Source organism: Lucilia sericata, unplaced genomic scaffold (genome assembly GCF_015586225.1).
Source record: "Lucilia sericata isolate MDLA Ls3-8-SP2 unplaced genomic scaffold, ASM1558622v1 Contig000858F_arrow, whole genome shotgun sequence".
NCBI classification, from domain to species: domain Eukaryota; kingdom Metazoa; phylum Arthropoda; class Insecta; order Diptera; family Calliphoridae; genus Lucilia; species Lucilia sericata.
Window position 1 is genome coordinate 74371 of NW_023994849.1, and position 16501 is coordinate 90871.

A 16501-nucleotide genomic window follows, 5' to 3' on the forward strand; every position below is an offset into this window, starting at 1 on the left:
CGAGATAGCAAAGGCAACCAGCAGAGCTTTAATTTTAGTTTAAACACTTAAGTAAAAGTTTATAAACATGTTGCTAAAGCCAGAAACCCTAGAACAACGACGTTTTCAGTTTTTAAAGAGGCATAAAGGCAGTTTTTTATTCTACTTTTAAAAATTTATACTTTTTGTCACCATTTTTGCTTTATATTTTAAACAATTTCTTATTTATAATTGTTTTTAAAAACAGTTTGAAACATTGTTTAAATGTAAAAGTGTTTTGTTTATGTGTGTGTTAACAAATACCAGAAATATAGTGTTTTAAATTGTTTTGTTTTTATGTTGATATTTTTTGTTAAATTTTTTAATATTTACGGCTTATAACTATTTTTTAATTTTAATGCTATTTTTTGCAGGATTTTTTTTTATATAAATTTAATTTCTTTTTTATGTTTTCAAGAACTTATAAAAAAGAAATTGTGTCTGTCATTCTTTCATATTTTAAGTAAAGTTTTTTTTTCTCTATAATTTTTATTTTTTGACCAAAAATTGTTTGTTTTAGTTTTATGTTTATATATATATTTTTTTAAATATTTTTCCAAAAAAATTTTTTTGTAAGCAAGCTTTATTACTATTTAAAAGTGTTGTTGTTGGGTTTTTTTAGAGCCAGTTTTATTTATATTTCATAAAAATTTGCCAAAAAGTGATTTTTTTTTTAATATAATTTTCCACCTTTTTTGTTTAAATATTTTCCAAAAAAAGAAATTTTGTTTTGTTTGAAAGAAAAAAAAAATTAAATTAAAAAAAAGTAATTTTAAAGAATTCTCTGCTGTATTAAGAAAAAAAAAATATTTATATAAATTTAAATGAAAAAAAATATTACTTAAAAACGAGGTTTGACGAGTAAATTTAATAGAAAATTTGTTTTTCAAGGGGGTTATTCTTAACGGTTTTGTGTTTGTGTGTGAGGAGGGGATAGTGGGGTGTTGTGTTTCTTTATATAAATTTAAACAGAAAAAAAATATGTTTTTTTTTAATAATAAATTTTTAAAAATAAAAAAATTAAAGTTTAATAAATGCTTTTACACCCACACTCTACTCTTACTGATTTGTACTCGCACCCGGCTGTTGCTGCTGCTGCTGTTGTGGTTGCTGCTGCTGTTGTTGTTGTGATGATTGTTGCTGTTGTTGTTGCTGCTGCTGTTGCTGTTGTTGTGACCCACTACCCGAGGAAGTTTGAGCAACTTGTTGCTGTTGTTGTTGTTCTTTGGCAGCTTTTTGTTTTTTGGTAACGGGTGGTGGGTTTGTAGACAACATCATGGCTCTAATACGTCTTTGAGCCGACTAGAATTAAAGGAAAAGGTTAACATTAAAAGATTTTCATAAACTAGAACAGAACTAGAACAGAACTACAACAAAACTAAAACATAACTAGAACAGAACTAGAACAGAACTAGAAAAGAACTAGAACAGAACTAGAACAGAACTAGATCAGAACTAGAACAGAACTAGAACAGAACTAGAACAGAACTAGAACAGAACTAGAACAGAACTAGAACAGAACTAGAACAGAACTAGAACAGAACTAGACCAGAACTAGAACAGAACTAGAACAGAACTAGAACAGAACTAGAACAGGACTAGAACTGAACTAGAACAGAACTAGAACAGAACTAGAACAGAACTAGCACAGAACTAAAACAGAACTAGAACAGAACTAGAACGGAACTAGAACAGAATTAGAACAGAACTAGAACCGAACTAGAACAGAACTAGAACAGAACTGAACAGAACTGAACAGAACTAGAACAGAACTAGAACAGAACTAGAAAAGAACAAGAACAGAACTAGAACAGAACTAGAACAGAACTAGAACAGAACTAGAGCAGAACAGAACTAGAACAGAACGAGAACAGAACTAGAACAGAACTAGAACAGAACTAGAACAGAACTAGAACAGAACTAGAACAGAACTAGAACAGAACTAGAACAGAACTAGAACAGAACTAGAACAGAACTAGAACAGACTAAAACAGAACTAGCACAAAACTGGAAGTGAACAGTTTTTAGTCTTTTATATTTGTTTTGAAATTAAAACTTTAAAATTTTTGCTCTAAACTCACCTGTACACTGTAGAATGGTCCAATAATGTGTACGGGTGTTTCTTCATCACCGCCCGATGCTGGCGCCAGCGCATGTTCGGGCAATTTGATAACACTGCCAGTGACACGTTGTAATTCACGTACATTTTGGCCACCCTTGCCAATAATACGTCCCACCTTTAAGAAACATTAAATAAAAATAAAATTTTATTAGAAATTTGTTTCAAAATAAACAAGATTGTGTTGCAAACCCACCTGTGAGCTGGCCACTAAAATTTCCACAGTCAATCGAACATCATCGGTGCCGCACATGAAACCTTCTTCACGCATTTTCTCAAAAATCATATATTGAGCCTTCCACTGACCCTCCGGAGTACCCACTATGGTAACCTTACGTTCTGTCTGCTGTTCCGCCGGCTTATCATTGTCGAGAGGAGCAATCTTAAGAGAAGCATTCGAGAAACGCATTATACTGCGTATGTGCGAACCCTTAGTACCGATAATAGCACCCACAGCATTATTGGGTATATAGAGGTATGTAGTCTCCTGCATATCATTGGGGAAGACGGGCGGCACAACGGGGGCGGGTGTCTTCGTTAGTGGGAATCCAGGGCAGGGAGCATAAGGCATGCTAGGATTGAAAATCATGCCATTGCCCGGTGTGGACATCATGGCCATGGGTGGTAGACCAGGGAACATAACACTTTGTGGAGCCATAGCTTGTAAATCATTCTCATAGCTTTGACGCAGTTTAGAGCTAATTTGATTTTCGGCACGCGACATATTATCTATGGCGCCCTTAACCGTTATAATGCGTTCCAAATTAAAGCTGTTAATGTCATTAATGGAACTAACGGTAATCTTAGTATCGGTTTCTTGCATAATGCGTTTAATAGTGTTGCCATTTTTGCCGATAATGCGGCCAATTAAATTATTATGGGCCAAAATTTTTAAACAAATTTCCCTAGAAATGAAAATATTAGTTTTGTGAAAAGAAACATGTAAAATTCTTTCTCCTTACCCCTTATTTGTGGCATTGGCTTCCTGTTGCATCACCTCCAATATACGTTTACAGGCATTTGTACAATTCTCAGGATTACCATAGATTGTTATGGCCTTTTCCAGTGAACCCACATTCTCCTTTCGATGTACATCGACACGTGCACGACTTTGCTGTGTTATGGTGCGTATAGTACTGCCCTGGCGTCCAATAATGGCTCCAACCATTTCACTTTGCACTAAGATGCGTAGCGGAAAGTCCGCTTGACGACCGGGTCCTGGCATACCGGGATATGGATTACGTTGATTGCGTTGAGTGCGACGTTGATTTTTATCTAGCTGTTCGGCGTGTAATTTATTGCCTTCGAATTCAACACCGTTTAAACCACCAGCAGCTCTAAAATGATACAAGAAATTTAAAGAAATTATTAATAAAATTTTAAGAAAATTTAAAAATTTTTAACGGAAAACTAAATTTTTGAATAAATTCCTTTAGAATTTGATTTTCAGCTATATTTTCCAGTCTAGTCTATAGTCTGGTCTATTGTCTAGTCTATGGTCTAGTCTATAGTCTAGTCTATAGTCAAGTCTATAGTATAGTCTATTGTCTAGTATATTGCCTAGTCTGTAGTCTAGTATATAGTCTAGTCTATAGTCTAGTCTATAATCTAGTCTATAGTCTAGTCTATAGTCTAGTCTAGTCTATAGTCTAGTCTATAGTCTAGACTTTAATCTAGCCTATAGTATAGTCTATAGTCAAGTCTATAGTCTAGTCTATAGTCTATTATATACTTTAGTCTATAGTCTAGTCTATAATAAAGTCTACACTTTAGTCTAAAGACTAGTCTACAGTCTAGTATATAGTCTAGTCTATAGTCTACTTTATAGTCTAGTATATAGACTATAGTCTAGTCTATAGTCTAGTCTATAGTCTAGTCTATAGTCTAGTCTATAGTCTAGTCTATAGTCTCGTCTATAGTCTAGTATATAGTCTAGTATATAGTCTAGTATATAGTCTAGTATATAGTCTAGTCTATAGTCTAGTCTATAGTCTAGTCTATAGTCTAGTCTATAGTCTAGTCTATAGTCTAGCCTATAGTCTAGTCTAGTCTAGTCTATAGTCTAGTCTATAGTCTAGTCTATAGTCTAGTCTATAGTCTAGTCTATAGTCTAGTCTATAGTCTAGTCTATAGTCTAGTCTATAGTCTAGTCTATAGTCTAGTCTATAGTCTAGTCTATAGTCTAGTCTATAGTCTAGTCTATAGTCTAGTCTATAGTCTAGTCTATAGTCTAGTCTATAGTCTAGTCTATAGTCTAGTCTATAGTCTAGTATACAGTCTAGACATTAGTCTAGCCTATAGTCTAGTCTATAGTCAAGTCTATAGTCTAGTCTATAGTCTATTATATACTTTAGTCTATAGTCTAGTATAAAGTCTACACTTTAGTCCAAAGACTAGTCTATAGTCTAGTATAAAGTCTACACTTTAGTCTAAAGACTAGTCTACAGTCTAGTATATAGTCTAGTATATAGTCTAGTCTGTAGTCTAGACTAGTCTAGTATATAGACTAGTCTATAGTCTAGTCTATAGTCTAGTATATTGTCTAGTCTATAGTCTAGTCTATAGTCTAGTCTATAGTCTAGTCTATAGTCTAGTCTATAGTCTAGTCTATAGTCTAGTCTATAGTCTAGACTATAGTCTAGTCTATAGTCTAGTCTATAGTCTAGTCTATAGTCTAGTCTATAACCTAGTCTATAGTCTAGTCTATAGTCTAGTCTATAGTCTAGTCTATAGTCTAGTCTATAGTCTAGTCTATAGTCTAGTCTATAGTCTAGTCTATAGTCTAGTCTATAGTCTAGTCTATAGTCTAGTCTATAGTCTAGTCTATAGTCTAGTCTATAGTCTAGTCTATAGTCTAGTCTATAGTCTAGTCTATAGTCTAGTCTATAGTCTAGTCTAGTCCATAGTCTAGTCTATAGTCTAGTTTATTGTCTAGTCTATAGTCTAGTCTATAGTCTAGTCTATAGTCTAGTCTATAGTCTAGTCTATAGTCTAGTCTATAGTCTAGTCTATAGTCTAGTCTAGTCTAGTCTATAGTCTAGTCTATAGTCTAGTCTATAGTCTAGTCTATAGTCTAGTCTATAGTCTAGTCTATAGTCTAGTCTATAGTCTAGTCTATAGTCTAGTCTATAGTCTAGTCTAGTCCATAGTCTAGGCTATAGTCTAGTCTATAGTCTAGTTTATTGTCTAGTCTATAGTCTAGTCTATAGTCTAGTCTATAGTCTAGTCTATAGTCCAGTCTATAGTCTAGTCTATAGTCTAGTCTATATTCTAGTCTATAGCCTAGTCTTTAGTCTATAGTCTAGTATATATACTAGTCTATAGTCTAGTCTATAATCTAGTCTATCGTTTAGTTTAAGATCTAGTCTATAATATAGTCTTTAGTCTGTCTATAGTCTAGACTATAGTCTAGTCTATACTGTAGTTTTTATAGTCTAATCTATAGACTAGACAATAGACTGTCTAGTCAAGAATAGATTCATTTCATATAAATTTCTGTGAAAAAAAAAATATTTTGCAACTTAAAACTAGAATTTATAAATTTTTCATAAAAACAACAAATATATTTTGCCAAATTGTAAAATAAATTCTTTAAAAAGGCCGAAAAGGTGTAAAACAATTTTGCTTAAAAATTTTGTGTAAGTGTATGTGAATGTGTGTGTGTGTGTTAAATATACCTTTGAGCTTGTTCATTATTCTCGAATGTTATATGAACAGTCTGAGTTTGTGGGTCCTTACTAGAGACAGCCTCACATTGTTTGACGATGCCATATGGCTTCAAAAGAGGTTCGATGTCTTCGAAACGTGTTTGCAGCGGTATGCCGCTTATTAAAATCTTTGATGTCGTAACACTGTGAAACACAAGAGAAAGTATAAGAAAAAAAATATGCAAAAACAAAATTTATACAAAAACAAAATTGTTAAAAATTCTGTTTTAGAATTTGAAGCTGGATTTAATTTGTTCTAAATGTAAACAGAAAAAGCTTTGCAGAAAAACTACTCTAACAGTGTGAGAGAGAGAGAGGGGGGAGAGAGGCTGTTTCTAATGAAGGTTCCTTTTTTGTTATAAGGTCTAAAAAAGCGTATTTGTTTTAACTACCATTTAAATAATTAAATAAATTATTATGTTTTTTTTTTTTTAACAACATTACCTTGTCACCAGCATTTTGATAAAATTGACTATATCTAGTAGTAACTCTAACAACATTCACAATTTGCACAAACTTTTACAAAAGATTTTTTACACAAAATTTTCAAACACATTAAAAGGACACAATTTATTGAATTTTGTTGTTTTCTTTTGGGGGGATCTGCATTAAAATTTTCAAAAAACGACAAAAAAACACAGAAGATCTTGACGACAGAAATATTTGAATTTGAATGAAATAAAATGACAATTTTTATTTTGATATAAATTTCAAAACATATATGGAACATTTTTTAGAACAGTGGGTAGAAAAGTATAAAGCGCAATGGAAATTCCTACAACTAAATTATAGTTTAAACTGTACACTAAACTATATCTTAGATTATAGGTTAGTCTTTAGCTTATACTAGTGTATGGTCTAGTCTATAGATTAGACTATAGTCTACTATAGTAGTTATAGTCTAGTCTATAGTCTAGTATAGTCTAGTCTATAGTCTAGTCTTAAATCTGGTCAGTAGTATAGTCTCTAGTCTATAGTCTGTCTATAGTCTGGTCTATAGTCTAGTGTATAGTCTAGTCTATAGTCTAGTCTATAGTCTAGTCTATAGTCTAGTCTATAGTCTAGTCTATAGTCTATCTATAGTCTAGTCTATAGTCTAGTCTATAGTCTAGTCTATAGTCCAGTCTATCTAGTCTGTAAAAAGTCTGGTCTATGTAGTGTATAGTCTCTAGTCTAGTCTATAGTCTGGTCTATAGTCTGGTATATAGTCTAGTGTATAGTTAGTCTATAGTCTAGTCTATAGTCTAGTCTATAGTCTAGTCTATAGTCTAGTCTATAGTCTAGTCTATAGTCTAGTCTATGCTAGTCTATGTCTAGTCTATAGTCTAGTCTATAGTCTAGTCTATAGTCTATGTATAGTCTAGTTTATAGTCTAGTGTCTAGTCTAGTCTATAGTCTAGTCTATAGTCTAGTCTATAGTCTAGTCTATAGTCTAGTCTATAGTCTAGTCTATAGTCTAGTCTATAGTCTAGTCTATAGTCTAGTCTATAGTCTAGTCTATGTCTAGTCTATAGTCTAGTCTATAGTCTAGTCTATAGTCTAGTCTATTCTAGTCTATAGTCTAGTTTTAGTTAGTCTATAGTCTAGTCTATAGTCTAGTCTATAGTCTAGTCTATAGTCTAGTCTATAGTCTAGTCTATAGTCTAGTCTAGTCTATAGTCTAGTCTAGTCTATAGTCTAGTCTATAGTCTAGTCTATAGTCTAGTCTATAGTCTAGTCTATAGTCTAGTCTATAGTCTAGTCTATAGTCTAGTCTATAGTCTAGTCTATAGTCTAGTCTATAGTCTAGTCTATAGTCTAGTCTATAGTCTAGTCTATAGTCTAGTCTATAGTCTAGTCTATAGTCTAGTCTATAGTAGTCTATAGTCTAGTCATAGTCTAGTCTATTGTATAGTCAATAGTCTAGTCTATAGTATAGTCTATAGTCTAGTCTATAGTCTAGTCTATATGTCTAGTCTATAGTCTAGTCTATAGTCTAGTCTATAGTCTAGTCTATAGTCTAGTCTATAGTCTAGTCTATAGTCTAGTCTATAGTCTAGTCTATAGTCTCGTCTATAGTCTAGTCTATAGTCTAGTCTATAGTCTAGTCCTATAGTCTAGTCTATAGTCTAGTCTATAGTCTAGTCTATAGTCTAGTCTATAGTCTAGTCTATAGTCTAGTCTATAGTCTAGTCTATAGTCTAGTCTATAGTCTAGTCTATAGTCTAGTCTATAGTCTAGTCTATAGTCTAGTCTATAGTCTAGTCTATAGTCTAGTCTATAGTCTAGTCTATAGTCTAGTCTATAGTCTAGTCTATAGTCTAGTCTATAGTCTACTCTATAGTCTATTCTATAGTCTAGTCTATAGTCTAGTCTAGAGTCTAGTCTATAGTCTAGTCTATAGTCTTGTCTATAGTCTAGTCTATAGTCTAGTCTATAGTATAGTCTGTAGTCTAGTCTATAGTCTAGTCTATAGTCTCGTCTATAGTCTAGTCTATAGTCTAGTCTGTAAAAAGTCTGGTCTATAGTGTAGTGTATAGTCTATGTCTAGTCTATAGTCTAGTCTATAGTCTAGTCTATAGTCTAGTCTATAGTCTAGTCTATAGTCTAGTCTATAGTCTAGTCTATAGTCTAGTCTATAGTCTAGTCTATAGTCTAGTCTATAGTCTAGTCTATAGTCTAGTCTATAGTCCTAGTCTATAGTCTAGTCTATAGTCTAGTCTATAGTCTAGTCTATAGTCTAGTCTATAGTCTAGTCTATAGTCTAGTCTATAGTCTAGTCTATGTCTAGTCTATAGTCTAGTCTATAGTCTAGTCTATAGTCTAGTCTATAGTCTAGTCTATAGTCTAGTCTATAGTCTAGTCTATAGTCTAGTCTATAGTCTAGTCTATAGTCTAGTCTATAGTCTAGTCTATAGTCTAGTCTATAGTCTAGTCTATAGTCTAGTCTATAGTCTAGTCTATAGTCTAGTCTATAGTCTAGTCTATAGTTTAGTCTACAGTCTAGTATTACTAGTCTATAGTCTAGTCTATAGTCTAGTCTATAGTCTAGTCTATAGTCAAGTCTATATCTAGTCTATAGTCTAGTCTAGTCTATAGACTAGTCTATAGTCTAGTCTATAGTCTAGTCTATAGTCTAGTCTATAGTCTAGTCTATAGTCTAGTCTATAGTCTAGTCTATAGCCTAGTCTATAGTCTAGTCTATAGTCTAGTCTATAGTCTAGTCTATAGTCTAGTCTATAGTCTAGTCTATAGTCTAGTCTATAGTCTAGTCTATAGTCTAGTCTTTAGTCTAGTCTATAGTCTAGTCTATAGTCTAGTCTATAGTCTAGTCTATAGTCTAGTCTATAGCCTAGTCTATAGTCTAGTCTATAGTCTAGTCTATAGTCTAGTCTATAGTCTAGTCAAGTCTAGTCTATAGTCTAGTCTATAGTCTAGTCTATAGTCTAGTCTATAGTCTAGTCTATAGTCTAGTCTATAGTTTAGTTTATAGTCTAAACTTCAGTATTTTCTTTCCTTTTTTCAAATTTTGTTTAACCGTTACAAATTCCTTTATTTTTCAAAACCCAGGTATCAAATACAACATTTCTTGCACATCATGATTTCTGAAAAAACAATTTTTAAGCTTTTCTACGTTAATTTCTTAATAAACAACAGAAATGTGTTTTTTTTTGCAGTTGTCATTAACATAAGAATTTATTTTTCACTAAAAAAAAAACAACAAAAACAACTGCAACATATTTTCAAAAACAAATCAAAGCAACAGAAAAAAACTGCTTATGAAATTAAAAGTATACTAAGCTCTTAACACAAAACACAAATAAGAACAAAAAATGCAAATCTTAGCAAAAAAGTACATTTCAAACAAGAACAGGGGGGGTCTAAGGGGTTTGAAGATACAAGCAAAACAAACCCAAAATGTATTTATATGGAATAATTCCTGGAAAAACAGCGCCAGCGCAGCAAAAATATGCGCAAGTTCAATATACTTTAGAAAAAATATAAAACATACTAAAAGCCGATACATGTTGTGGCAAGTTTTTAAATGAGAAAAAAAAAAAATAAACATTTTTCTTTCTTTTTTTTTTCTTCTTTATAAAACACTATGAAATACAACCGCATCCGCAGGAATTTACAGTAAACATTATTAAGTTTAAAGAAGAAAAAGAAGTCTTTAAGTTATTTTCCACAAGTAAAAGGAAAGAGTAAGAATGAGTGAGAGAGATGGAGAGAAGTTGTTTGAGGATGTCATGAAGATGCTGTAAATGTTTATAAACACAAGTATGCCGCCTACTCCCCACCATTTGTTACAGATACACGCGAGTCTTCTTTCATATTTATAAAAGAAGTTAAGCGCGCGTAAAAATTCCATTTTAAAGTTGATGATCATCATCAACTAAAAAGATACTTTTAAGACAATCTGTTAGGTCGAACCTACAGCACCAGCAACATTGTTGTAAGAGAAAAGTGTCTAGACAAATGTTGTTAAACAAAAATGTTGCGAAAGGGCGAATCGTGGGCAACATATTCTAGTCTATAGTCTAGTCTATAGTCTAGTCTATGGTATAGTCTATAGTCCAGTCTATAGTCTAGTCTATAGTCTAGTCTATAGTCTAGTCTATAGTATAGTCTAGTCTATAGTCTAGTCTATAGTATAGTCTAGTCTATAGTCTAGTCTATAGTCTAGACTATAGTCTAGTCTATAGTCTAGTTTAAAGTCTAGTCTATTATCTAGTTTATAGTCTAGTCTATAGTCTACTCTATAGTATAGTCTATAGTATAGTCTATAGTCTAGTCTATAATCTAGTCTATAGTCTAGTATATAGTCTAGTCTTTAGTCTATAGTCTAGTCTATAGTCTAGTCTATAGTCTAGTCTATAGTCTAGTCTATAGTCTAGTCTATAGTCTAGTCCATAGTCTAGTTTATAGTCTAGTCTATTATCTAGTTTATAGTCTAGTCTATAGTCTAGTCTATAGTATAGTCTATAGTATAGTCTATAGTCTAGTCTATAATCTAGTCTATAGTCTAGTCTATAGTCTAGTCTATAGTCTAGTGTATAGTCTAGTCTATAGTCTAGTCTATAGTCTAGTCTATAGTCTAGTCTATAGTCTAGTCTATAGTCTAGTCTATAGTCTAGTCTATAGTCTAGTCTATAGTCTAGTCTATAGTCTAGTCTATAGTTTAGTCTATAGTCTAGTCTATAGTCTAGTCTATAGTCTAGTCTATAGTCAAGTCTATAGTCTAGTCTATAGTCTAGTCTATAGTCTAGTCTATAGTATAGTCTATAGTCTAGTCTATAGTCTAGTCTATAGTATAGTCTATAGTCTAGTCTATAGTCTAGTCTATAGTCTAGTCTATAGTCTAGTCTATAGTCTAGTCTATAGTCTAGTCTATAGTCTAGTCTATAGTCTAGTCTATAGTATAGTCTATAGTCTAGTCTATAGTCTAGTCTATAGTCTAGTCTAGTCTATAGTCTAGTCTATAGTCTAGTCTATAGTCTAGTCTATAATCTAGTCTATACTCTAGTCTATAGTCTAGTCTATAGTCTAGTCTATAGTCTAGTCTATAGTCTAGTCTATAGTCTAGTCTATAGTCTAGTCTAGTCTATAGTCTAGTCTATAGTCTAGTCTATAGTCTAGTCTATAGTCTAGTCTATAGTCTAGTCTATAGTCTAGTCTATAGTCTAGTCTATAGTCTAGTCTATAGTCTAGTCTATAGTCTAGTCTATAGTCTAGTCTATAGTCTAGTCTATAGTTTAGTCTATAGTCTAATCTATAGTCTAGTCTATAGTGTAGTCTGTAGTCTAGTCTAAAGTCTAGCCTATAGTCTAGGCTTTAGTCTAGACTTTAGTCTAGACTTTAGTTTAGTCTATAATATAGTCAATAGCAGAGTTTATAGTCTAGCCTATAGCCTAGTTTATAGCCCAGTTCATAGTCTAGTCTATTCTATAGTCCAGTCTATAGTCTAGTCTATAATCTATTCTATAGTTTAGTTTATGGTATAGTCTAGATTATAGTCTATTTAAACATTCTTTAACACTGGCGTGCTTAAGTTTGTTCATCTAAACTAAATAGTTGCAACTTGTTTTTGTTTTTTTTGTTGTTGTGCAAACAAAATTTTCTTGTGCAGCATCCGCAAATCCGGGAGATATTTCTTGTACTTTTCCTATATTTATAATACAGTGTTGTTTTTGTTCTTTTCTTAGTAAATATCAAAAGAAAACTCTGCTTAAACATCATTATTACAGAAAAAAAACTAACCAACATCATTATTGTCTTGAAAAAAACATCATCAGGGTGTTGTGTGGTATGGTGGACCAACAACATTCCCAGACCAAAACAATAATAAAAACGCGCAAAAAGTAAAAAAAGAGAAAAAAAAACTCAACACAGTTGCTGAATGGTGTAGTAAAGTTGCAATACTGCAGCAATACTATTACGTTTTCTCTTTTTTAAAGGAAAAAAACTAAAATATTTTAGCAGTTTAAAAACCAGAAAACTTGTTTACATTTTTAAACTAGTAATGGACTGACTGCCTTTACACCCCCTCCCGGTCTTCTTAATGTTTTCTTTTAATTTTTAAGGTGGGAGCTGTTTTTTTTTAAGAAATGTGTGTATTTTTGTTTTTATTGCATTTAGTAGCCGGCTCTTTTTTTTGTAGTATTTGGTATGCAGACAGTGTATCAACAACAATAATAAGAAGAACAGCAACAACAGCAGCAATAATATTAACGACAACAACAAAAACGTCGTTTTATTACAAAAACAAAATTAGAGTTTTAGAGTTGCAAAAAATAACAGAGAAAAAAAAAGGTCTTTTAAAACCACATTAATATTATGAATAACTGGGAGTTTAAATGTAAGAATAGTGTTGACAATTTGATGAAAAGACAGCGAGACAACAGCGACATTCCTCAATGAATTTAAATCCTACTAAGCAGAAATTTGTCGTGTTATTTTGGTGGTTAAGGATACTCAAACATCCGGAAGATCGTCTAATCGAGAACAGAACAAGATTAAGGTTCTTGTTAAAGAACCCAAAAATCCTTTAACTTCGCAAACTTCTAATTCGAAAAACTTTGTTCAAGCAAATGTAATCACTAAATTCTTGATAACAAGCTGGAAGCTGGCTTCTAAAGGATCTACTTAAAGTTACTCTAGGCTTTAAGAAGTTATATCAATCCATTTGGAAAGCTAGAGCGTTCGGGAACCCAAAAATCGCGTGACTCTCCAAACTTTCACTTCGTAAAACTTTGTCAAGCCAAAAGAAAACAGAAAATTCTTGATAAGAAAGTGAAGCTAGATTCTTTAGGAACTATTCAAAGTCTTTCTAGGCTTTAAGAAGTTTTTCTAATCCATTTGGAAAGTTAGAGAGTTAGGGAACCCAAAAATCCTTTAACTTCGCAAACTTCTAATTCGAAATACTTTGTTCAAGCAAACGTAATCACTAAATTCTTGATAGCAAGCTGGAAGCTGCCTTCTAAAGGATCTGCTTAAAGTTACTCTAGACTTTTAGAAGTTATTTCAGTCCATTTGGAAAGCTAGGGCGTTCGGGAACCCAAAAATCGCATGACTCTCCAAACTTTCACTTCGTAAAACCTTGTCAAGCCAAAAGAAAACACAAAGTGTTGGGATCTAATTAAGTTCCTCTAGCGTTTTAGAAGTTTTTTCAATCCATTTGGAAAGTTAGAGAGTCAGAACTCAAAAATCCTTTAACTTCACAAACTTTTTGTTCGAAAAACTTTGTTGAAACAAAAGGAATCGCTAAAGTTTTGATGAGAAAGTAAAGCTTGATTCTTTAGGTTTAAGTTATTATAACCTTTAAGTTATTATAACCTTTAAAATGTTCTTGCAAGCAATTTGGAATGCTATAGCGTTCGGGAATCCGAAAATCCCTCAACTTCACAAATTTCTACTTCGTAAAAATTTGTTAAACCAAAAGTAATCGCTAAACTTTTGATGAGAAAGTAAAGCTTGATTCTTTAGGGTCTAGTCCAAGTTATTATAATCTTAAAAATGTTCTTGCAATCCATTTAGAAAGCTAGCGCATTTGGGAACCCCAAAATTGCATTACTCTCCAAACTTCCACTTCATAAAACTTTGTCACACACAAATTCTTGTTAACAGAGAAAAGTTTAGATCCTTAGGATCAGATTTAAGTTACTCTAGCCTTTAAGTAATAATTCGAAACCAATTGCAAAGCCAGAGAGTCGTTTAACTCCTAAGTCAACCATGTTCGAAAAGTTATACTTTTTCTCTTAACTTTGTCAAAACAAAATTAAACGATAAAATTGTTAGTACTAGGATGAATTTTGCTTCTTTAGGATCCACCTTAAGTCAATTAAGCCTTTAAATTATGGTTCGTAGTGTTGCGTAAGTCTAGAAAGTAGAAGATTCCAAAAATTCTTCAACTCCACAAAAGTTTTCAAACTTTCGTTTCCTTTAACATTGTCTCATGAAGAGTAATCTCTTAATACTCAGTATTATAGTGAAGCTTGCTTTCATAGGCTTCACTTTAAGTTACTCTAGACTTCTGGTGATAATTCCAAGCGTTGTAAAGGGCAGGAAAGAAGGACAACCCAAAAATCCTTCAACTCCTCAAAAATTTCCCAACTTTGCCTTCCATAAACTTTTTGTAAACAAAAGTAAACTCTTAATTGTCGGCATTACATTGAAACTTGCTTTCTTAGGCTTCACTTAAAGTTACTCTAGGCTTCCAGTGACGATTCTAAGAGTTGTAAAAGTCTGCAGAGAAGAGGAAGCCAAAAGTTCCTCAACTCCGCAAAAGAGTTCAAACTTTCGTTTCCTTTAACCTTGTCTAATGAAAAGAAATTTTTATAATTTTGCTTCCAAAAGAGAAGCTTACTTTTCCGGGATCCACTCAAGTCAATCTAGCTTCGAAGTGTTGATTCCTAGTGTTGCGAAAGTCTAGAGAGTAGAGGATTCCAAAAATCATGAAACTTTGTAAAAATTTCAAAACTTTCACTTCCTTTAACCTTGTGTAAACAAAAGTTTTTTGTATATAGTTGTTATTTAAGTGAAGCTTAATTCCTTAGTATTCATTTTAAGTTACTTTAGTCTTCTAGTGATGTATCCAAGCTTCCCATAAAGCTAAATAGTAATAGAACTACAAAATTCTTCAACTCCCCAAAAATGTTCAAACTTTAGTTTCCTTTAACTTTGTCTAATGAAAAGAAATTTCTATAATTTTGCTCTTAAAGAAAAACTTACTTCTTTGGGAGCCCACTTAATCCAATCTAGCTTTGAAGTGATGGTTCCTAGTGTGGCGAAAGGGTGGAGTGTAGTAGAAGTCAGAAATCATAAAACTTTGCAAAAATTTTCAAACTTTCGTTACCTTTAACTTTGTCTAATGAGAAGTAATTTCAAAAATTTTGCTCCTAAAGAGAAGCTTACTTATTCCGGATCCACTCAAGCCAATCTAGCTTTTAAGTGATGCTTCAAAGTGTTGCGAAAGCCTAAAGCGTTGCAGAACTCAATCCTCATTCCAAGTGTTACGAGTCTTTGAAAATCGCTAAATTTTCATTACTTTTAGCTGAAGCTTAAAGCAATAAAAGCTTCTTCATCTTCTTGTTTGTCTCCATTTAAGAAATAAAATTTATATGATTTTGGCATTTTTTTCAACTCTCAGCAACGGTAAGATTCTTTTGAAGCTTCTTGTTTTCTTTTGAATTTTTTTTCCATTTTCAATTTTAATAAAAACCTTTTTTCTTCTCAGCATATTTAAACAACCTACATAAAACTCTAAAAGCAATCTAAACTTCATACTTAATTAAAAGTAAGAAAACAAGAGAAGAAACAAAAAAAAAAAAAAAACAAAGTGCCAAAATATCTTTAAAATGTTTTTCCAAGAATTCCGGTAGAAGTAGAGAAACAAAAAAAGCTTTGCTTGCCATTTTGGTCGTATACATTTTGATTTGTGGCTTAAAGCCACATATTTAGCAAATATTCTGTTGCTTCTGCCACTAACACTACCTCAACTTCAAGTTATGGTTGCGTCCGATACCAAAGGAATGTTTGTTAAGAATTTTAAAGCAAAAAAAAAAGTAACTAAAGCTGTTTAGCCATATAAAAAGTAACGGTTAGAAAACTTATTGTTTTAAAGAGGCTTGAAATTTTTAAATTTTACCAAGATTTACTTCAATGTATGTATGTGTATAGGAGTGCGTGTATGTGTGTGGAAAAAAATTCTGGGAAATTTGTCTGCTTTTATTAGGTGGCGGTTTTTATTATGCTCTTAAATAAATTAGGTAAAAAATTATAGCAGATTGTATGCTTCTAGTGGTGGTGGCTTGGCTAATGTTTTCCTTTGAAAGTGCCAGAAAGTAGGCGTTACCTTAATATAGTTAATTGCATTTTATCAGTTGTTTTTGTTAACAATGCAATTTTACGAGTCAATAGAATGCAAGCATTCCATCTCTTGCAGAATTGCATCTTTTTTAGAAAACAACAACAACCACTTGACACTGCGCAGGACCAGGAAATAAATGTCGATGCAATTGCAATGGTTATCATATGATAAAGAGTTAATGTTAATAAACTAAAACAGAACTAGAACAGTACTAGAACAGAACTAGAACAGAACTAGAACAGAACTAGAACAGAACTAGAACAGAACTAGAACAGAACTAGAACAGAACTAGAACAGAACTAGAACAGA

The 16501-nt window shown here is 32.4% G+C and overlaps 1 protein-coding gene across 6 annotated transcripts in view; it reads right to left on the reverse strand.

The window, feature by feature from the left end:
* Positions 1–459: 459 nt before the first annotated feature.
* The window catches only part of LOC119608617 (insulin-like growth factor 2 mRNA-binding protein 1), a 79844-nt gene continuing 63802 nt past the window's right edge, over positions 460–16501 (reverse strand). For 3 of the 6 annotated variants that reach the window (XM_037963099.1, XM_037963102.1, XM_037963100.1), the window contains exons 3-6: positions 3100–3474; positions 2334–3042; positions 2100–2255; positions 776–1320 (exon numbers count right to left, since the gene is read on the reverse strand). In XM_037963099.1, coding sequence (XP_037819027.1) covers positions 1078–1320; positions 2100–2255; positions 2334–3042; positions 3100–3474 — 1483 coding nt within the window. In that variant the 3' untranslated portion in view covers positions 776–1077. Of the gene's footprint in view, positions 1321–2099; positions 2256–2333; positions 3043–3099; positions 3475–5814; positions 5989–6288; positions 6520–16501 lie in introns of those variants that run through there. The other 3 variants (XM_037963097.1, XM_037963103.1, XM_037963098.1) reach the window with 3 other exon arrangements.